Genomic DNA, 22,273 nt, shown 5'->3' with positions numbered 1-22,273 from the left:
TCATCTTCCAGTGAGATTCTGTTTCTGCAGCACTTTATGTTGGACGTCAGTCTAACGTGGCAGTGTCCTCAGGGTTTATTTCAGTAATGTTGCGTATTATTTTTGTTTTAACTGCCAGGAAGTTTGTTGTCATGTGACGCCTTACATGCAGAGACTTGCTTATCTGATGGTGGAAACTTTAAAAAATTCACATCTCCCTTTTTCCAGGATTGTGGAATAATCCTGAAAAACTTTCACTTTCAAATCTTAGGTTTAAAATTATCTGTTTTTTGTTTGCTCTTTGGTTCTGTTCAATTCAAACCTGCAAAGTTCATGGACAACCACTGGTGCCCATACTCAGGATGAGCACAGCAAAGCAGCTAAAATCTGGATCAGTCTTCCAAACTTTCCCTCTGACATAAGACTGAAGTTCTTCTTTTTATCTTGTGTATGACAGCTGAAAACTTTGTTTGTCTTTTGTTTTTATATGTTTTGGGTTGTTTTTTCTACTTTAAATGACCTCCTGCAAACATTTTGCTTCACTAAAAAACCTTCAGTGCAGGCTTTTCCAAATGGTGACAAAGACTGTTGGTAACTACTGTTTTCCCCATCCACCACTTCTCTTTTCAAGCTCCTTTTATACCTCAAGTAGATCAATGAGTAGCATGTTTTTCCAATGACTTCCCTAGTCATTGGGAAACAATGACTACTGAATCACTAGCCACCATCAGTGTGTGAATGTGTGTGAGCATGGGTGAATGGGACTGTAAAGCGCTTCGGGCCTTCGAAAGAAGGTAGAAAGCGCTATATAAGTAAACGCCATTTACCGCTATTTTGGTCCTCTGCATGTGGCATGCCTACCAAGCTTTGGGTACTGGGGCGATAAATATACACACAAACAAAAACAATGTTCAAAGTTTTAAGGTTTTAGTTTGACGTTTTAGACGGAAAAATACTGCGAAGTGAATCCGTTAAAAAAATGAGAGTTTATTAATTTATTTTCATCAAACAGCAAATAGTAGGGACATCTAAGTCAAATCAATATTTTTGTGACTAACTTTTGTCTTCAAAACATCATTATTCTACTGTAAATCCACCTGGAGTCAGTTTTTGACAAAACAGGGCTGGTAGGTACAGATCTCATCTCTTTATGTCATCTTAGACTTACCATGATGTTTAGATCAGGCCTCTGGGAGGGCCATGTCTTCACTTCCTGTAATGCTGTTCCTCTTTACTCAGAAGATGGTTTTAATGACTGTGGCCATATATTTAGAGTTGTTGTCCATCTGCAAAATACATTTAGAGTCAATCATACGCCTCCCTGATGGTTTTTGAATGCTAGATAAGTATCTGCCAGCACTTCTTGGCTTTGAGAAAACCATTAATCCGGATCAAATCTCCAATTTCATTTGCAGAAATGCAGCCCCAAACATTCTAGAGATTTCCACCATGCTTCCCTGTTTCCTACAGGCATTCATTATTCTTTGACCATAGACTGCCTTCCACTACAGACAAACATTTGCTGTTTATGACGATCAGTCCTGGGCACCTGGAACAGACCAGTTCCTGTGTTTTCCTGCTCGTTTCCACATCTGAGGTTTAGCTTTTAAGCTGCAGACATCTCCAGACAGTAGATGGGTGAAACTTACTTCTACCTATCTCTACTTTTGACTGTATATGAGAAGTGGACTGAGTGACCCCTCCCCCACACAATCCAAACAGGAAATACCTGCTGATACCAAGAAGCCAAAATCCCATTGACCTCTATTGAGAAGAAAAACTAAAAATTAAATCTGCTTACTCATTCCAAACGTTTGATTGACAGACTCCCAGAGCCCACTTTCAAATGGTAGAGATGTGGACTTCCAACAAGCTCCCTCCTGATTGGTAAGAATGGTTGCCATAATAAAGACTGACTCTGACCAATCACTGCTTCCTGAAGTTGTCTGGCTGTCATGAATCGGTCCCCTGTCTCCCCCTCTGGCTATCAGCAAGAACTATCTCCAGAGTACTAACACTTCCTGTTTCTCCACACTCCACTTCCCATCAGCCCCTGCTGTCATTCTCCCAGGAGCCCCACAGCTGTTTCCCATCAGTAACCACTCCCTTCAGTGTGAAGTCTTATGTCTCTGGCCTGCTATTTTGAGCATTCTTCCACCATCTACCTCTGCCTGATCCTGGACTCTCACCTGTCTCTGACCCACGGCTGCCAGCCGCCTGCCTCTCCATGTGTTCAAAAAAACACTGCGCATGAATCCTCCTGACACCGGCTGGTACACTTGCTCCAATAACAAGCTCTGCATCAACGTGAACAAGGCCAAATAGATGATTGTGGACTTCAGGAAGGACAGACGCCCCCCTCCTACCCTTCACATCAGAGGGGCCGTGGTGGAAGTGGTTTTCAGCTTCAGGTACTTGGGCGTTCACAGCTCCAACGACGTTACCTGGAGCACCAACACTTCCTACCTAGTCAAGAAGGCACATCAGCGCTGGGATGGGGATCGCAGTCCTTTACCTCCTTCAACAGGTGTGTAGAGAGTGTCCTGTCCTCCTGCATCACTGTGTGGCACGGCAGCTGCTCTGTGGCAGAGAGACAAGCTCCGCAACGAGTGACTTAAGCTGCACAGAGGACAGTGGGTTACAGCCTGCAGACCACCACTGAGATCTACAAGATCAGATGCAGGAATTGAGCCTCCTGCATCCTGAAAGACCCCACTCACCCCTCACACCCTCTGTTCTCCCTGCTCCCTTCAGGCAGGAGGCTGCGGGGCATAAAGAGCAGGACCACCAGACTGAGGAACAGTTTCTTCCCTGAAGCAGTAAGGCTGCTGAACTCTGGAAGATCATTGTGACACCCCCGCCCTCTCACGGACAACTCAAAAAAGCAGTGCTACGTGATGCACTCTCTTCTGTGCTAGATTTCGGTGCAACAATCACAGGACGGTGCAATAATCATTGGAACTGTGCAATACTGTGATATATTCTCTTCAGTGCAATACTCAGTAAGAATCGTGATATATCATATTGATGTGTCTCTTACTTCCTGTCCTGATCTTACTGTAAACGACTGGTCCTGGAACAGAGACACGAATTTTGTTTTTTCTCCTGTGGTGAAATGACAAGAATCCTGAACGTGGTGGAGTCCATGCCACGAAAAAATGACGACCAAATTGACAACTGAAGACACTATGAACTTTTTTGGACGGATTGACTTTATTTGGTTGGAGCTGGTAGTAAATCATTTTCTTTGGGTGATGTAAAACTCTGTCAGTCCAGTTCTCATACAATGGCCTCTATTGTAATAAGTTCAGAAATAGGAAAAGAACAGGGAAACTAAAGTTAGTGATTTTATGGTTACATGCATATCAGATTTTTATTTTGGTTTGACTTTAATTACATTCTGTCTATTTCTGCTTTCAAACTGATTTTTAAAAAGCTATTTTTGTGAAAGGACTCTCTTAAACTCCGAATGTCCTGATTACACTCTGGCACATACCTGTGTATATATGCACATGTACATTTGCTTATTTAGTTTCTCTTAACTTCAATATTTTTCTCACGTCTTTATTGTGAAAATGGATTTTCTTGGGCGTCCCTAACACTGTTACTTAATCCCTGTGTGCACAGAACCAACATGTTCAGATCATGTATGTCTTGTTTTTGCACATAACTGATATGTTTGTTTTGTATATTTTATATGTTTTTCACTGATATGGCGATGGCTTTTAATCTCATTGTACATGCGGACAGTGACAATAAAGGCACATCTATAACTATTTCCTCTGCAGATTTGGCATTAATGCTCATCAAATTGTTTATCCTGATTTGCAAAGTTTCAAACCAAAATATTTCCAAATTTTTCAGATCAGGTGTTTTTGTCACAGGATTCCTCAGTCTTGGTATGTGGAATGGGGCATCAGGGTATTAGTTTATGTCACAGGCAGGTTTTTGCATTTCAAGGGTCCCCCCTCCCCATTTGTAGAAGCCCGTGCATACCTTTCAGCAAACTGCAACGCTCACACTGCTTTCCAGGAAAGGACTGGTGCAGACTGTAAACAAAAATGTCTCTATGGTCAGAAACAACTTGCCGATGACCTTTGCCTCCCTTATGACGCCTCCTGCATGCTGCCTCTCCCCTTACCTTGCAGTCTGCAGTGAACCTCGGCCCTGCCAAACACTAAAGGACAAGCCCGGCGTACTGCTATCATATATCTCATGTGTTGCAGAAAAAGATTTATCACAGAAGTGGGGGTGGGCTGAGAATGCTTTAGTGCAGGCATTCATCTTCTCTAAAAAGAGCCTTCCCTCTTGTAACACTGGATGAAACCTGTTTGCCGGTCACCTCGATGGTCCAGCGGAGGCCACTTTGGAGCGTATGCAAACAATGGAGCCCAACCAGCCGGAAAACATGAAGCTCCGCAGGTGTGACAGTGCAGGTGAGCTCCCTGCTTCTGCAGAAAGTGTGCTCAGAAATTCAAATGGAACTTTTCAGGAAAGTTTCTATGATCTGTGCGAGGTTCTGTCATTGTTAATGCACAGGCAAAGCGACTATACCTTCCTTTTTTGACTGAACTGCAATAATGCTCAACACAGGGGAAGTATTAAAAAAAAGGCTTTCATGCTTTTCTGTGCAGACTTAAATGTTTTTCTGCATTATTTTTTTAGATAATTTGCTAATGAGGAGTAAATGCTTGAAAGTGGACATAGGACTATGTAGAGGGGCTTCAGTGAGGCTTTTACGAGCCTGGGCTCTTCCATGTGGATCTGTCGCTCGCTGATAGGTGTAGTTTCTGATCAGTAGGAAATGTGATTTAAGCCGTCATGACCAAAAATTAGACCCGCCCTTTTTATCTTATCTTGTATTTTTGAGGTGTCATGCAAATACAGTGTTATACATTATTTTTTATGCATTAACTCAATAAAATTTTAAAAATACTTTTTTGTGGCGGGGTTTCTTTGGTTTTGAGAGCTTTAATTTGTAGAAAATTTTTAAACCTTGTTTTCTTCGCATCAACTCAGTTCAATGAGCTTTGTGAACACTTGAATATGGACGACTAGTTTAAGGTTCAGACACGTTTAGAATGACCAACTAGTTTTTTTGTGCTGCATCATTGTGTGGTTGCTAGACTTAGTCTCAGACATGCGTTTAACTGGTAAAGCAGAGTTTTCTGTTGAGAATTCAAGGACTCCATGATCTGTGCCTTTAAAGCAAGCCCCAATCATTAGACCTCCACTACCATGCCTGAAAGTGCAGTGTAAAGATTTAGGGATTTTCAGATTACTTTTTTTTTCCATGAAACTGAAAACAGCAGCAGCGCGGACTGACGAAATGATGGAGGATTTTTTATTTGCTTGAAGCTCATCATTTGATTTGTTATATTGTTTCTCAGTGTGTTGAGCTCTCTTAGACATCAATATTTTCATATCAGCTTTCTTGTAGTAAAAAAAATGAAATGGAATTTTTCTAAATTGTGTGAAATATCCTCTTTAAATACCGTCATGGCTTTTCAGAACGTTTTTTTTTTTTTCATTTTTTTCATTCATTTTTGAGCAAAACATCCATGAAAAGTCCATCAAAAAGCAGTCATGGTAACACACTGCTTACAACTGTCTTAAACTCAATGAAAGCAGTAAAGACTTACTATAGTAGAATGCTACCTTTTACCATCATGTTTTTAAAATAAACACTGACTGAAATAAGTCTATTGCTTCTCCTGTAAGGTTTTTGCATAACTGTAATCTGCTGTGATCAGATTCATTTTTATGCTTTTGTATGAAAACCGACCTGAGAGGTGGAGAGGGAAAACCTGACTGCAATTTGAACACGTGAGAGACATAAGAACAACCAGTGCAGCTGCTGTTCGTGGTAGAGTATTTATGGCAGAACACACTTTGCTGTCACGGCTCAAGACTTACTGACGGCTGACTTTGATCTTAAGTCCACCAGGGTTCATGCAGATCTCTGTTAGAATAAATCATATTTAGACATCAATCAGCTGCATCTACTCATGTTGAATTCAGTCTATTTTTCCACTAGAATCATTTTGTTTAGAGTTACATTAAAAGGATTTCCAGGTCATGTAGTTACTCCACACCTAAACTTTTCTGTTTGTTTTTTAACTTTGAGTGCAAATATTTTAGAGCTTGAAGTCCTCTATCATCAATAATCCAACTTTTTTTTACATCCTGAGGCTGTCAAAGTGTACTAAAAGTGTTTATAACTTATTCTTTAATTCTAAATAGAGTACACTATGGTGTGGATTTGCTTTGCCTAAAGCACAAATATCAGAGAAAGAAAGATGTCCTGAAGCAGTGAGGTTTAGTGGAGACTTGTGATTTAGAATAGAATAGAATAGAAAAGAATATACTTTATTCCAACTGTCAGCAAAGTTTAATTGTGGTTCATCATCAGCAGCACACTGTACAACAATGAGTAAAAAAAATAATAACACGGCAGAGATGGTGATGCCCAGGAATCTGATGGGGGAGACGCGGTCCACCCGTTACCCATGTATTAGTAGAGGGGCCTTTGTGTTTTCTAAACTCCAAGATGAGTTTTTTGGTCTTCTGAACATTTAGAGACAAGTTGTTTTCAGAGCACCACATGGGCGGGTTGCTGATTTCTGCCCTGAACGCCATCTCATCGCAATTTGAGATCAGACCCACAATGGTGGTGTCATCAGCAAATAAGAGAATTGCATTGGAGGTGTGTGAAACAGTGCAGTCTGATGTGTAGAGGGAGAACAGAAGGGAGTAGAACACAGTCCAGGGGGGAGTTTGCCAAGTAGCCTGGTGGAGGTTTTAACCACAAATGTAAAGTTTCATAGATGTTTTATTGTGTATTTTTATGCTGTTATGACTTTTACTGAGTTATTCAGAAAAATATTTCTTTAAAGACACTCCACTTAAAGTTGTGTTTTTGGTGGTTTTAATATGTTCTTGTGGCATATTGTTGATGATAGAAAACATATATGAAGAAAACTAAGATTTAAACTGCATTTCTGAGAAAAATTTCTTTATTAAAGACATTGTGAATCAGGAGCAAGTTAAAAATGCTGTTTGGAAAAAGCTTTTAGGTGTGATGTAAAAGTTACTACAGCAAACCTCAAACTCTCTGCTCCGCTCCATTCTGATGCATCCACTTGCAGACAAACAGATTTGTGTATGTCTTTGTTTTCCTCTTCTGAGCTGGAATCTGGATCAAAACTGCACAACTGCATGACTACAATGTTGCTCACCACTTTTGTATCACCAGTAATGTTAGCTTTGGTTGTGAGGGGCTATAAGCTAGTGGGAAAGACTTTAAACAGGTAGATGGTGGAAGGGGGCGGGCTTACTCCACGCCAACAGTACCGCCCACAACTAAGAATTGAATTTCTGATCGATCTCTGAGGCACCACCTTTCGTTCCAAATAAGCACCGCCCATTTCATGACATCAACCTAGAGTCTCTGCAGCGTGTCTGTGTTTCCCCACGAAAACAAACAACATCCAAACTTTTGCAGAGTTTGATGTGTATGTTCTGCATTTAAAATGAAAGCGTTTAGCTGATCACCTCTAGCTCCGTGAAGGAAGTGGATATGAGTGTGTGTGTGTGTGTGTGTGTGTGCGTGTGTGTGTGTGTGTGGGTGTGCGTGCGTGTGTGTGTGTGTGTGTTAGCCGGGGCGCAGTGCTGGCAGTGCAGACTCTTCCTGGAAGGGGCTTTTCTCACTAATCTACATCACTATGTGAGGACACACTCTATTTTTATGATTTGGGAGGGGCTGTACTCAGCGTGCAGATTTTCGAAGGAATGCTCCAAAATACATGAATGGATCAAAATCCCACTTTGGGGTTGTTTATAGTAAGTAATGAACATTATAATACACATAATAGCTCGAAATTCTTTGATTTTGTAAAATATAGGCCCTATAACAGATATGTTGGTATCGGTTTTGCAGAGCGTTTGAAATCAGGCATGTGGGTTGTGTGTTACACTAAAAACAAAATGTATGGGAGGTTTCTGTCCATGCATGTCCCTGTAATGAACCAACAACCCACTCTGAAGGTTCCAAGCCTTCAGCCTTTCATGTCTGTCATAGGAAAAGGTATTTTTAAAAAGGAATATTAAAAAAATACGAATAAAAACCACAAAGCCCATTGTGATTTTGGGCTATATAAATAAAATTGCATTGAATTAAAGTGTTGTATCTTCAGTTTACGGTGGTACCACATCGGTTTCAGGGAAGCTGAGGGCCAGAAAAAAACCTCGTGGGTGCACATAGTAATCCTTACCCACAGCCATGTTTTGGGTTTCTTTGTATTAGTTTTTTGCTTCCATTATGTCACCGTCATGATTTGAGTTCGGCTTCCTTTTTTATTTTGAAAGGTTTCCTGTTTTGTCATGCTTTTGAGTTTTATTTCCCTGATCATGTTCACCTGTGTCTTGTCTGTATTTAAGTCTTGTCTCTGCCTTCCTCTTGTGCTGGTCCATTAATGTCTCTTCCCTGACTCTCTTCAGCCATGTGTTCATGCTATGCCCACAGTAAGTTTAGTTTTGTTTTCCTGCTCTGCAGCGCTTTTTTTAGTTGAATAAATCCTTTGCCCTGGAACTGTGTGCCTCCCCTCTCTGTATTTTGGGTCCTTCATGCTCCCCAGCCCCCCCAAGCTGACACCCACATAAGCCCTGATGCAGGATTCAAGCCGATACATTTGTGTTGAGAAACAGTTACGCTCATCACCTGTATACAACCATGACTACATTGCTGAAAGTGACAGAGTTATGTTATACTCTGTTTTTTTGCTTAAGAAAGGTGACATCATATTTCAATTTAACATTTAAAAATGCAAATATACAACATTATAGCCTTTTAGACTAATTTCCATCTTTAGTCCCTTTAGACAGGTTGCTGGTCCCTAGACAGAAAAGACTAGTTAAATCAACTAGATGTAAAATCCCCCTAAGACAATAGTGTGACAGCATGACTTCATTTTTTGGTTTCAGATATTTAATATCACAAGAAGAGATCCCCCCCCCCGAAAGCATAAAACTGAAACTTCCTGGCAGACAGGATAGAAGTAGTTTACTTTTCTGACTTTATCTTTTCTTTAGATTCTTCTGATAATGAGGGCAGCAGTGAAGATGACAGAACACTCTTTTTGATATCACATTAGTCACACAACTTCCTGCTACATTAGCCTTTTTTTAATCTCTTAGGAAGTGGTAGAAATGGCGTTTGCACCTAAATAGGTTTCTTATCAGTAACAGGGTGGATTATTTCTGTATTTGCTTTAAAATAGAAATACATAATTTATATTACTATTAAAAATATTATTAATTTCATTCTGTTGCTGCAATTTTTTTCACTTTTACAACAACTTTGTACACATTTGTACACTTTTGGACGATCCTCATCACCCTTTGTAAGAGACCATGGCTGCACTGAGCAGCTCCTTCTGTCAGAGACCTGAACACCTCGCTGCAGGAAGCAGCACTTTCACACATCTTTCCTGCTGTCAGCCACTCAACTCATAGACTGGACACTTCATGGGGTTATTTCTTGTATTTTATTGCTTTATTATTTATTTGTTTTTTTAAATATTTGTCTAGTTGTTGAGTCAAAGTGACAAACCATTTCCTCATTGTGGGATCAGTTAAAGTTCTATCAACTAAAGTTTACTGTAACAGCTTTTTTGAAGTTAACCCCTTGACGCCTGGATGTGTTTCCAGCTATGAAAAAAAAAATCACAAATGTTTTTAGTTTCAAGTAGATGCTGGACTAAAGTAAACATCAAAGGGTGAGGATTCACAGGCCTTCCCTCCCTTCCAAACCCATTTAAACTCGTCCAGGGGCATAGGGTTACTAGAGCCTATCCCAGCTAGTAAATGTGGGGCATACCCTGAGCAGGTCGGCAGTCAATTTCAGGGCCACACATTCACACATATCACGTTTTAAATGCATTACATGCATTAAATATCTACTACAGTGATGCGGAGGAGGTTTTTTATTTAAACTTTTGTTCTTTGTTTAGTTAAAATGCATTACATTTATCAGAAGTAAACCCAAATCAATACTGAAGCAGTTGTGTTTCAGGCACTTGTTCCAAGTAGACAGTAATGAGTCAGGAGGAGCATCCACTGTTAAGCAGAAGCCATAGCAGAAGCCATAGATTAGATTGTTTAGAACCTGAAGAAAAACACACGGAGGTGAGGGAAGAAGATGCTTTCTTCTTGACAGACGTACACACACACACACACACATATATATAACATAGTTGCCAATATTTGTATATTTGTCAAGAGCATTGATTTGATTATCCTTAGAGAACATTTTTACATTATTTCAGAAAACATTAACATAGATTTAAACTGCCCCCCCCCTCGCCCCTCCCGGGCTGCTTGGGTCCCGATGCCGGGGGCGCTCCTGGCCTGGGGGTCTCCCCCTCTCTCCTGGTCTGGCTGGTCGGGCTGGCGGGGATCTGGTCCCCCTTATTACGGTTCACTTCGGCAGCATGCATGTATCTCCACCTCCACGTGCACGTGCACACTGCCACACTGCTCCCTGTCTGCTTCATCTCTCCTCCTAACCCACAGTGTATTGATGGACAGACATTCTCCGCTCATGTTCGTGTCAGAATTTCACCTTTGATGTAATATTTGTCTTTCCAGCAGATAATAACTTATTCATATCAGTGCTTGTATCCCCCACTTTCTCACCTCTCTTCCCTTTACTCCCCCCCCCCCCTTCTTACATTCTTCTTACACTAAATGTAACAACTAAATAAAAAGTAATACAACAAAAAGGGGTTTATACAAATCTATACTTTGGTTTCTCGAAGTTCTATAACCTCTTTTTGTGATAGTAAAACCTGTCCAACACAAAAGGCCTTCAGCTCTAATATGTTTGCTCAGTTGTTGGACGGAACGAGTTAAAAAAAAAGGCTATAAACTGCCCTCTAGTGGTGAAAAAGCAGAAGTTCATCTTCACCAGTGTTCAAAACAAGCCGTGTGTGCAGAACAAGCTGTGCTGGTCTGCATTCATGAGCGCTCCCTCCTCTGCTGCACTCCTCACCTCCTGCTCTCCCTGAGAGGAGGCGGCCTCCTCACAGCAGATGCCCCTCTTAATGGATTATGAATGCTGTCCTGTTGTCTGACGTCACCTACTGAGGTTCTGCAGCAGATGAAGGAGCAGACAAACGCTCTGCCCCCACCCCCCTTCTTGTAGCTCACACTTCTCTGTCAGCTGACCTGCTGAAGGTTGCGTTCAGGGAAACGCACACGTCACTCATGCAGGCAGACCAGGCGGCTTCTGCTGCAGACTCCTCATGGCTTTGACACTGAACACGGCCTCAGAGCAGAACAACCTCACACAGACTCCTCTGCTGAAGATCTGGGTGCCGTGGATGGGGTTTAACCTGAACCGCAGGAGGGGGTGTAAGTGCAAGAGGGTTTCAGCTTGAGTTTTTACTTTTGTGTTGTTGTATTCTTGCTCCAGGAAAAGAATCATTTGTCTGGTATTCGTGAGATATTTGAGGTTAGAAGGTGTCACAATAGGCAAGACAGGAACGCCTGGAACCACACTGAAGTTTTCTGGGTCAATGCTGGATCACAAAAGTGAACCCTGACCTGTGGATTACGGACGCCATCGGAAACAAATGTAGCTCGGGTCTAAAGATTAGAGATACTTTCCTGGTTTCACAGCTTTTTGTTTTAGGTTTGTGAGCTGGAATCCTGTAAAAAGCTACAGTTTGAAGAAGGCTCTGCCAGAGAGAATTGGCTGAAGATGGGGATAGATAAGGTTTATTGTTAGGCACACTGACAGACACAGCAGCTGTGTGACGAGGATTACTTTAAGACTGCAACGCAAACTGAACATTCATCCACCTGAGAAGGCTCTGCTGCTTTTTCCAAGTCTTAGTTGTTCAAGGAGCTGAAATACAAGAGTTTTAGTTGGAACTGGATCAACTGCAGCCCGAGCTCCTCTGCAGAATAAAACATCTCACCTCCGACTCTTTTTCAGCCTCCGTGCCTCAGTTCTGTAACTCCCCCACTGTGATTGTGATGGTGGGCCTGCCTGCCAGAGGAAAGACCTACATCTCCAAGAAGCTGACTCGCTATCTGAACTGGATTGGCGTTCCTACGAAAGGTCAGACACAGACTCCATGAATTTAAAGAAATGGAATTTAAGCTCTATGTTTGTAGAAGGTTTAATGGGGAAAAATAACCTTTTTTCTTCTTTGTCAGTGTTTAATGTGGGTCAGTATCGCAGGGAAGCAGTCAAGACCTACAAGAACTTTGAGTTCTTTAAACCTGACAATGAGGAGGCCATGAGGATCCGCAAGTAAGTGTTTTTCCGTTGTCAGTATGACGTCTTTGACATCTTGCTCTTCCTCCATCATTTTGGTTTTCTTCATGCGTGTCACATGACTTTCAGAGCCTGCGCTTCAGCTGCTCTCAAAGATGTGGCCGTCTACTTCTCAAAGGAAAACGGACAAGTCGCTGTAAGTAAGATACCATCATTAGCTTATGGCGTAGTTACATGCACTCACGCAGGGGGGTTGACCTGGATGGGTGCTGCTGGTTTTTGGGTTGTCTGGCCCCTTATAGGGTCCCTGGTTGGTTATCACAGGTGTGTCTTGCAGGTCCCTTGCAGCCAATGGAACGTACCATTTGTAATGCGTGTAGTAAATGCCTCGTGAAGTATTTGTAAGGATAATAGAAGTGTCTCGCACTTTTGACGTACTGGTGATGTTTTCGTACGGTGCTCTCACGCCACACTCTAGTCATTAGTGACGTACTGAACATACTGACCGCGCACAGATGCTGCAAGCGTGGAGTAGCACGTGATTTGCCTGTTGGACGTCCACACAAAACCACACTCTGATTGTCTAATTTCCTTATTTCTAATGGTCAGCCTGCATGAAGGGAGCACTCAACTTTCACCTGATAGGCACTGATTGAAAAATATGAAAAATCTGTTCAAAATGCCTGTCTACTTCACCTTTACCCTTTACTGTTAAGTGTTGACTGCAACCTGTTTCCTGCACCATTCCTTTCAGGAAACAAGAGAGATGCTGTTAGTTCGTACCCAGTCTTCCAGACATACAAAAAGATTCAAAAAGCAGGGAGCAAACAGACAATGGTAACATTCAATCCTTACAATGAAGGTGCATTTGAGAGTCACTATACTGTTCTGGACACACGCAGAGTTCAGCCTCTCCTCACAGCTTCATGTCTGCGGCCTTTGGGCCCCAGGGAAGTAAGGTCAGAGCTGGGGTTGTTTTGAAGCTGCAGCGTGTTTTTGCAAATGAATGTCCTTATATGCAGTTGTCATTTATTTAAAACAAAGAATATGGGCGGCCGGGCGGCCCCTGCCTTGCTCTCTCCTGGACCTCTCTTTATCATTTTAATTGAGCAACAGAATGAGCGGAGTGTTGAAGAAGAAAAAGAAAATGCGCTTTGGTGGATTGCTTTTTCATTTTATTTTTGAGTCAACAAAACAGCATTTCTGGTATTGACTTTTATTTTTAATTATGCCACAGAAATTCTTCCATAGATAGGAAACGATGCTTGATCATCTGTGTTTCTGGGGTACCTGTGGTAGAGCGATCAGCCTTTGATTAAAATACTGAAGGTTCGAGCCTTCCCCTGCCCATTCATGTGTTGAAGAGTCTTAGGACTAGACATTGTGTTGTCACCCACTGTTTGTGTGTTTGTATCTTGAGCTTAAAGCTGACGCCGCAACAACCCAATTTCCCAAGCTGGGATCAATAAAGCATCTTTATCTTATCTTATCTTATTGCAAGACATTGCTGCTGGTGATTATAGGTTATGTCAAAGCCAGACCTGGAGATACTTATCCATGCATTTGTCTCCAGTAGGTTAGACCACTGTAACGGCCTGCTCACCGGCCTCTCCAAACGAGCTGTAAAACAGCTTCAGTACATCCAGAATGCTGCTGCTCGAGTCCTGACCAGAACCAGGAAGTATGATCACATTAGTCCTGTGCTCAGGTCTCTGCACTGGCTCCCTGTACCTCAAAGAATAGACTTCAAAGCAGCTCTGCTTGTGTACAAGTCTCTCCATGGCCGAGCACCAAAGTACATCTCTGACATGTTGGTGCCATATGAACCATCTCGTACTCTGAGGACCTCAGGGGCCGGCCTCCTGTTGATACCCAGAGTCAGAACTAAACAAGGGGAATCAGTGTTTCAATATTCTGCAGCTAAAATCTGGAACAGCCTCCCTGAAGGCGTAAGACAGGCCTCTTCTGTGCTCATGTTCAAATCTAGACTTAAAACATTTCTGTTTAGCCGTGTATATGAATCAATTTTCAAATTTTTTCTTTTCTTTTAAAGTAAATTTTATGTTGATTATTTCTATGATGTATTGTGATTTTAATGCGTTTTTCTGTTTTGTGAAGCACCTTGAATTACTTTGTGTAAGAATTGTGCTCTACAAATAAACTTGCCTTGGGAAGGCTCTGAAAAGGATGAAGAGCGGAAAGGCCGTTGGTCCTGATGACGTACCTGTGGAGGTATGGAAGTGCTTAGGAGAGACAGCAGTGGAATTTCTAACAAGGTTGTTCAATAGGATTTTAGAGAGTGAGAAGATGCCTGAGGAATGGAGGAGAAGCGTTCTGGTCCCGATCTTTAAAAACAAGGGTGACATGCAGAACTGCAGCAACTATAGAGGGATAAAGTTGATGAGCCACACAATGAAGCTGTGGGAAAGAGTAGTGGAAGCCAGGCTTAGGAAGAAGGTGGAGATTTGTGAGCAGCAGTATGGTTTCATGCCCCGTAAGAGCACCACTGATGCCATTTTTGCTTTGAGAATGTTGATGGAAAAGTACAGAGAAGGTCAGAAGGAGCTGCATTGTGTGTTCGTAGATTTAGAGAAGGCGTATGACAGGGTGCCGAGGGAGGAGCTGTGGTACTGTATGAGGTCGTCTGGAGTGGCAGAGAAGTATGTCAGAGTAGTTCAGGACATGTATGAGAGAAGTATGACGGTGGTGAGATGTGCTGTAGGTCAGACAGAGGAGTTCAAGGTGGAGGTGGGACTACACCAAGGATCAGCTTTGAGTCCTTTTTTGTTTGCTATGCTGATGGACAGGCTGACAGACGAGGTAAGACAGGAATCTCCCTGGACAATGATGTTTGCGGATGACATTGTAATTTGCAGTGAGAGTAGAGAGCAGGTGGAGGAACAGCTAGAGAGGTGGAGGTTTGCTCTGGAAAGAAGAGGCATGAAGGTCAGTTGTAGTAAGACAGAATACATGTGTCTGAACGAGAGGGATCAAGGTAGAAGCGTTAGGTTACAGGGGACTGAGGTGAAGAAGGTGCAGGAGTTTAAGTACTTGGGGTCAACAGTTCAGTGTGATGGGGATTGTGGAAAAGAGGTGAAGAGGCGAGTGCAGGCAGGTTGGAGCGGTTGGAGGAAAGTGTCAGGAGTGTTGTGTGACAGAAGAGTGCCAGCAAGACTCAAAGGAAAGGTGTACAAGACAGTGGTGAGACCAGCTCTGCTCTATGGGTTAGAGACGGTAGCAGTGAGACAGAGACAAGAGGCTGAGATGGAGGTAGCAGAGATGAAGATGTTGAGGTTCTCCTTAGGAGTGACCAGGTTAGACAGCATAAGGAACGAGTACATCAGAGGGACGGCTCATGTTGCCTGTGTCAGCGACAAAGTCAGAGAAGCCAGACTGAGATGGTTTGGACATGTTCAGAGGAGGGATAGTGGATATATTGGTAGAAGGATGTTGGAGATGGAGCTGCCTGGCCGGAGGGCAAGAGGACGGCCAAAGAGGAGATACATGGATGTCTTAACAGAGGACATGAAGTTGGCTGGTGTTAGGGTAGAAGATGTTCATGATAGAGTGAGGTGGAAAAGGAGGATTCGCTGTGGCGACCCCTGATGGGAAAAGCCGAAAGAGAAAGAAGAAGAAATAAACTTGCCTTGCCTATAAAGCGCTAAATAAGCATTTCTCTGTTTGCTTCATTTTGTTTCCTTTCTGCTGCCCTTCGGCCGTGAAGGTTTTTGATGCCACCAACACCACAAGGGAGAGGAGGGCCGTTATCAACAGTTTTGCAAAAGAGAGGGGCTACAAGGCAAGTGGAACTCTCACGAACATCACATGTTTACTGTTCCTGCAGGGGGATGATTAGGAAACAGATCAGAAGATCATCCGCATGTCTCAAAGTTTACAGACCTGGCGTCGCTCTTTACGTATCTTGGACAATGGGAACATTTTTGTGTATTGTCTTTAGCGATATAACTCATTGGGTATATGGTGTTCTATCAAAATATTTGGTCGGGTGTTTTTGAGAATACGCCAACATAGCTCACATGTAGCAGTGTCAGACTGTTTTATACTTTTTTTTATGTTACTCACATGGTTGGGAGTTAGCAGTAATGTTTGTTCTACCACTATCACCCTGTTGTTTTTGTTTTTTTGTTGTTGTTTTGCAATGCAACCACAGGGGGCACTGTGTTTGTGCATTGGTTCCAAATATTTCCAGAGATTTTATATGGCTGATTTTCCTTTTTTCTGCTTAGGTTTTCTTTGTAGAATCCATCTGTGATGATCCAGAAATCATTGCAGAGAATATTAGGGTGAGAAACCTTTTCATATCCTCCGATTAGTTTCTCGTTTTGAAATGGCTGCAGTTTATTCTATGCCTTCACATAAATGTCATTTTGACAGCAAGTGAAGTTTGGGAGTCCAGATTACATCGACCGTGACGAAGATGAAGCCATGGAGGACTTTATCAAGCGCATTGATTGTTACAAGACCAGCTACCTGCCTATAGATGATGAGAAGGACAGGTATTTGTGTTCTTTAAGGACCATAATGATGCACAGTATGATCCTCTGTATTAGTAAGTTCTCACTTTTGTTTTTATTGGTGTCCAGAAACCTGTCCTATATAAAGATCTTTGACGTCGGTAGCAGATACCTGGTCAACCGGGTCCGAGACCACATTCAGAGCAGGATCGTCTACTACCTCATGAACATCCACGTCACCCCGCGGTCAATCTACCTGAGCCGCCATGGCGAGAGCGAGCTCAACCTTCTGGGCCGCATTGGTGGGGATTCCAGTTTATCCCCCAGAGGGCAAAAGGTGAATGGACCCAAATATAAAAAGAGGTTTAGTCCTTTCGTGCAGATGGAAATGTCCTCATCTCTCTCTGCTTCAGTTTGCCAGTTCCCTGGCGTCCTTCATCAGAGGGCAGAGAATCAAAGACCTGAAGGTGTGGACGAGCCACATGAAGAGGACCATCCAGACTGCAGAGGCTCTGGGAGTCCAGTATGAGCAGTGGAAGGCTCTGAATGAGATCGACGCTGTGAGATTGAGATAAATTCTTTCCCTTTTTTTCAGAGAAAAGCCTTTTTTAATGAAGTCTTTATTTTCCTCATGCTCTGTACATTTTACCAAACAGCTGAACCAATTACCTCCCAATATTACAAAAAAAGCAAATGATAGTCACGTAAAATATTAATAATATTGATAAATAAATTCAAAACTTCCTCATCTGATCATCTGAGAAACATAGGTAGACAGCACTTGTTCTAAATCCTAAAGAGTTAAATTAAGTTAAATGTTGGATTTAGATACAGATGCAGTTGGTGAACATCTGTTTTATAAAAACACTGATTCCTCAGCTATAATAGATACGAATTTGGCAGTTTTTTTAATTATAATTTGTGTGTAGTTTACACTAATGAAACCAATCTTTAACACAGCTACATTTAAGGCAGTGCAAGTAAAAAATATAATTTACTCATCATTCAATATTTCTAACTTTTTATCTAAACTTTTGGTTTGAAACTTTTTACAAGGCTACCAGCTTTGTCTTTTCTCTAAAGTTAATTTGAATTTAATTTGTAATTAATTTAATGTTACAGTTGTCCATAGTACCAACATTTTTGTTTTATTAACAAAAGCTTATAAATTTATTAAAATGATCAAATGTATTTTTACAAATTAGATTTTTGGTGACAAATGTTTCACAGTGATGGTGGGGTATTCTCAGGAAAGTTTACAATCGATTGAACAGAATTTTGTTTTTTATCAAAATGAAATGAACCTCAGCAGTGGCCTAGTCACAAAACAGACAGAAAGCTGGATCCAATTTCAGCAGCTTTATTATCTCAGCTTAACCCTTGTGCTATCTGGTGGGGTCAAAATGACCCCACCCTTACATTGATGTGTTCTCCCTACCATGACAAAGGTGGATAAAGGTTCAGGGCAGGCAAACAGAGTCAGATATAAAATGTGGTCAGGAAATCCGGTCCAGCTACAATGCTCAGTAAAGGTAGAGTGGCACGAAGAAAACTTCTCACTGAGTGAGGCTCAGTGCAGGGCTTAAGCAGACTGTGATTGCAAATGAAAGTCAGGTATCCTGGAACTGTGCGCCGGGGTTGCTAGGAGACAAAGTGCATTCAGTACTTTGGAGACGGTTCCCTCTGGTGACCAGAGGAGGAGACAGAGCTCTGACTTCTGACAGGCCTGATCTTGTCTTAGTTTTTGGAGGCTCCTCTCATCCGTCTGTGAGTGTTGCAGCTTATCAATAGATTTGCCGTGCAGTTTTAGTTTGGGAGGGCTCTGGTGTCATGAAGTGTTTCTCTATAAACTATTGTAATAAACTCTGAAAGCTGAATATATTTTCAAAAGTCAGTAAGTTATCTCCTGTTTTGCTCATTTACTTCAGGTGTTGTACACTGTAGAGTTACTGTATGCACTGTTTTGACTCAAAACTGTCGATCAGTCGTTCCATTAAAGCTGATCCCACTTTTCCTCCAGGGGGTTTGTGAGGAGCTCACCTACGAAGAGATTCAAGAAAACTTTATGGAAGAATTTGCTCTGAGAGACCAGGACAAGTATCGATACCGCTACCCCAAAGGAGAGGTGAGCACCACCTCCTTTTAGTTTATTTTATTGGACTTTTCTTTTATTTGTCTGTTTAAAGTTGTAACCAATATAAACAGTTCAACTCAAACATTAAATCCATTTAGAATAGTTTTTAATGCTTTAATAATAGTTTTAAAAGGCTTTGTTGCCAAACAATGTGTGTTCATACTTTTATTCATAAACACGTTCTCAGTGTTACAAACTACTCCAGGGGTTTGTTAAATCAAATAAAATCCAATAAATACAAATTAAGTTAAATTAAAGTTGTGTCATTTCATTTCAACAAATTTAATTGAATTATTTTAAGTTTTTACAGAAAACCTACAATTTTAAAAGTAATTGACTGACCAGAAATCAGGGATATTTACTCTAAAACGTATTCTACAGTTTGTTTTTAAATATAAATTAATGACAAAAAAAATTACATGATTATGGGACACGATGTTGTTACTTACTGGGACACAGGAAAAGATAAAAAAAAAACTGAATTTATTGGACTTTCTTTCTCTGGTGAAAATAGTTCTTGAAAAATGTAATTAGAAGATCCCCAAGTTTCAGAACTACTGTACTATACTATAGCAAGTATAGTAGAAGTCATAGTTTAGCTGCTTATTTAAATGTCAAAGTTGAAGTTTGTCCTCTTGAAATAAAATAAACTCCAGGAGTTACTGCAAGGGTTTTAGAATTTTCTTCGCTGGAACAAAAAAATTACAATTTTACTGATGCTGAATACATATATTTTATAATTATGGTGTTATAGCATATTTTATCTAAGGCAAGGCAGTAATCAGAGGATCTGGACATGAACTTAAACCTTCAGAGAGCAAAACAAGGGCTTCCAGAGGAAGTTTATTTGCAACAACCGTTTTTTTTTTCTTCAGATATTGTTCATCATAAAATAGAGAACAGAACATCATTCTGAGCGTGTAGTTCAGGTACAGAGAAGTCCTGCTTTTTTGAACGTGTCTGGCTCTCCTTCAGTCATATGAGGATCTGGTTCACCGCCTGGAGCCCGTCATCATGGAGCTGGAGAGGCAGGAAAACGTTCTGGTGATCTGCCACCAAGCTGTGATGCGCTGCCTGCTCGCGTACTTCCTGGACAAACCTGCAGGTATGACGTTACCAGAATCCGGTTGCCTGGAGTCTCTTCTGCACAAAATTTAGTTCAGACTCCACAAACACTATTAGCAAGCCTGATTTTGTTCTATTTGCAGACGAGCTGCCCTATCTTAGATGCCCTCTTCACACTGTGCTCAAACTCACACCAGTCGCTTATGGTAAGCGGTGCATTGTGGGTCCATGACAGCTGCAGATTCCTGCATAACTCTGAATTTTTCTTCTGTTTAAGGCTGTAAGGTGGAGTCCTTTTATTTGAATATTGAGGCCGTCAACACGCACAGGGAGAGGCCAAAAGTAAGTTTGCTCCAGTTCACATGTAGGATGATGCACTTTCACCAAGGAACCACCTCTCTTGTTCTGGTTCAGTCTTGAAAGAAAAACCAGCAGAAGAAATGCGTGATGCCTTAATCCAGAGGTCTAAAACCTGAAGGCTCTGGAACCACTTTTTTTTACCCCTCCACTGTGGCTCCGTGGCTTAAAAACAAAAATAAAATCATAATTTTAAGAAGTGTTCCTTATTTAGCACATATGTAAATTTAGGAATTTCAGCTCCGTTAAACTTCATACCATCTATATTAAAAGCTTCACGTTTTTGCACATTTGTGAGCAACGTATTTAATGCACTTCTTCTCAAACTTGGTTTTCATTTAAAGATGTTCAACTGAACTGACTGTTGTCCCTGTACGCTCACTGAACTCTGGCGCCATCTGCTGGCCACTTGGAAATGTGTGCAGCAGCCTGAAACCAGATTTTTTTTACAGAATAAATTAAACGGAGGAATAAATGACTGAGAAAACTCACATGCTCTTAAGAAGTCCAGATATGATGACTAAACTTCTGACAAAGTGAGGTTCACACAATTATACACACCACACAACTGTTTAAAGTACACAACTCATGTGTGATTGATCTTAGAAACCGAAGCTATTTTAATTGTCCAGAACAGGTTGCATCCACAATGACAACTGTCTTACAAACAAAACATCTGGTAGGACAAGAAGCCAGTTTATTGTTTGATTTGACCGTTTTAGCAGACGTGAAGCTTCTTTTTTCAAATGTGTTTTAAAAAGCTTTATGTTTCTTGAAAGTATGTCATCCCCAGGAAGATTTCCTCCATTTGAAATTTTCCTGTTTTACATTTTTATGGCTTAACTTTTTGCATCTGTGAAGCTTTTTTTGTCTTTTCTGTGTATAAAAGCTGTCTTGCTCCTTTAGGAGGTACTCAGCTTAAATGGTTAAAGATGAATAATATGGTTTTAAGAGATTTACTGGCAACAAATTATTTTTCTTTCTGTTATCCATGGTGTGTTTCTCTATTCAAACTCTTAAAGAAATCCAACTTTGTTTTATTTCTAGAGCACCTTTCCAACTAATGTGACCAGAAAATCTTTGTATAAACCATTTTCCAACCTTAAAAACCAAAAGCAAGGAAAAAGAGGATTACACGCACAAAAAGAGTATAAATCATGTACAATGCCCCCCCACACACATATACACATAACATAGTAAAGCATAAAATAACTCACTAATAAAGTAAATAGGGAATAGTAGAGCTATGGCTTTACATTTTCATGGCTTAACTCCACTTTACAGCCTTAATCTGGCTTTGTACTGAAGTGGGGAAATTCAGTGAAATAAATGAATAAATGCATCTTAGTAGACACATAAATCGCTAACAGTGAGTAAAAAAGATCAAATTAAATGAGTAAAAACAGAAGTCACCAGGAAAAACAACCCTGAGCATCTACACCTTATTAAGAAAAAAAAAAACATTGTTGTGACTGAGGTTTAATTTGATAAAAACATTTGACTTTCCTTTCTCTGTTCTTGTGTCTTTTTTTGCAGAATGTGAGCATCAACAGAGACCCAGATGAAGCTCTGCAGACTGTTCCTGAACATGTATAAGAACTCCTCCTAACACACAGGAACATCTCATGGACTCCTTTAGAGAAGACTGACAGACTCACAGTCGACCTGCAGCTGGTTCTGTTTCCGTGTCTGTGAAAGCTGTCTGTCCGTCTGTCTGAGTGGCTGTAGAGTATCTTTCGTTAAACATGAAGCCTCGAATTTATTCACATAAAGACCGTATTCCTGCAAATAAATGAGAAACGTTTAAACCACTAATGCACACTAAAGAGTTCAGACAGCAAACTTGGATTATAGTATTTCAGAATACGAATCGGCACCCTGGACAGCTCCTAAAAAACCATCACTTTAAGGTGTAATTGAAAATTCTTTGTTGATTTCAGTGTAAAAATGTAAATAAATAAAGATAAAATTTGACATGGA

The 22,273-nt window shown here is 41.1% G+C and overlaps 1 protein-coding gene and 1 long non-coding RNA gene across 3 annotated transcripts; both read left to right on the top strand.

Moving 5' to 3' along the window:
• The first annotated feature begins 1,732 nt into the window (after window positions 1-1,732).
• LOC111947670 lies at window positions 1,733-3,755 on the top strand. The gene is made up of 2 exons (XR_002873543.1): window positions 1,733-2,506; window positions 2,734-3,755. It is a non-coding gene; the product is annotated as an uncharacterized LOC111947670 (long non-coding RNA).
• A 399-nt stretch (window positions 3,756-4,154) lies between these two features.
• On the top strand, window positions 4,155-22,267 carry pfkfb1 (6-phosphofructo-2-kinase/fructose-2,6-biphosphatase 1). 2 transcript variants are annotated; one of them, XM_004071004.4, is made up of 14 exons: window positions 4,155-4,415; window positions 11,978-12,103; window positions 12,202-12,298; window positions 12,392-12,458; window positions 15,987-16,061; window positions 16,510-16,566; window positions 16,658-16,779; window positions 16,867-17,074; window positions 17,151-17,297; window positions 18,758-18,862; window positions 19,847-19,976; window positions 20,080-20,142; window positions 20,214-20,278; window positions 21,830-22,267. In XM_004071004.4, the coding sequence occupies exons 1-14, from the start codon at window positions 4,355-4,357 to the stop codon at window positions 21,887-21,889; spliced, it is 1,383 nt and encodes a 460-aa protein (XP_004071052.1). In that variant the 5' UTR covers window positions 4,155-4,354; the 3' UTR covers window positions 21,890-22,267. The 2 variants fall into 2 exon arrangements, with proteins under 2 accessions (XP_004071052.1, XP_004071053.1); XM_004071005.4 differs by lacking the exon at window positions 4,155-4,415 and adding an exon at window positions 11,047-11,391.
• The last annotated feature ends 6 nt before the right edge of the window (window positions 22,268-22,273 follow it).

The sequence above is a fragment of the Oryzias latipes genome, chromosome 7 (assembly GCF_002234675.1).
Source record: "Oryzias latipes chromosome 7, ASM223467v1".
NCBI lineage: Eukaryota > Metazoa > Chordata > Actinopteri > Beloniformes > Adrianichthyidae > Oryzias > Oryzias latipes.
This window is presented reverse-complemented; position numbering and strand designations above follow the sequence as displayed.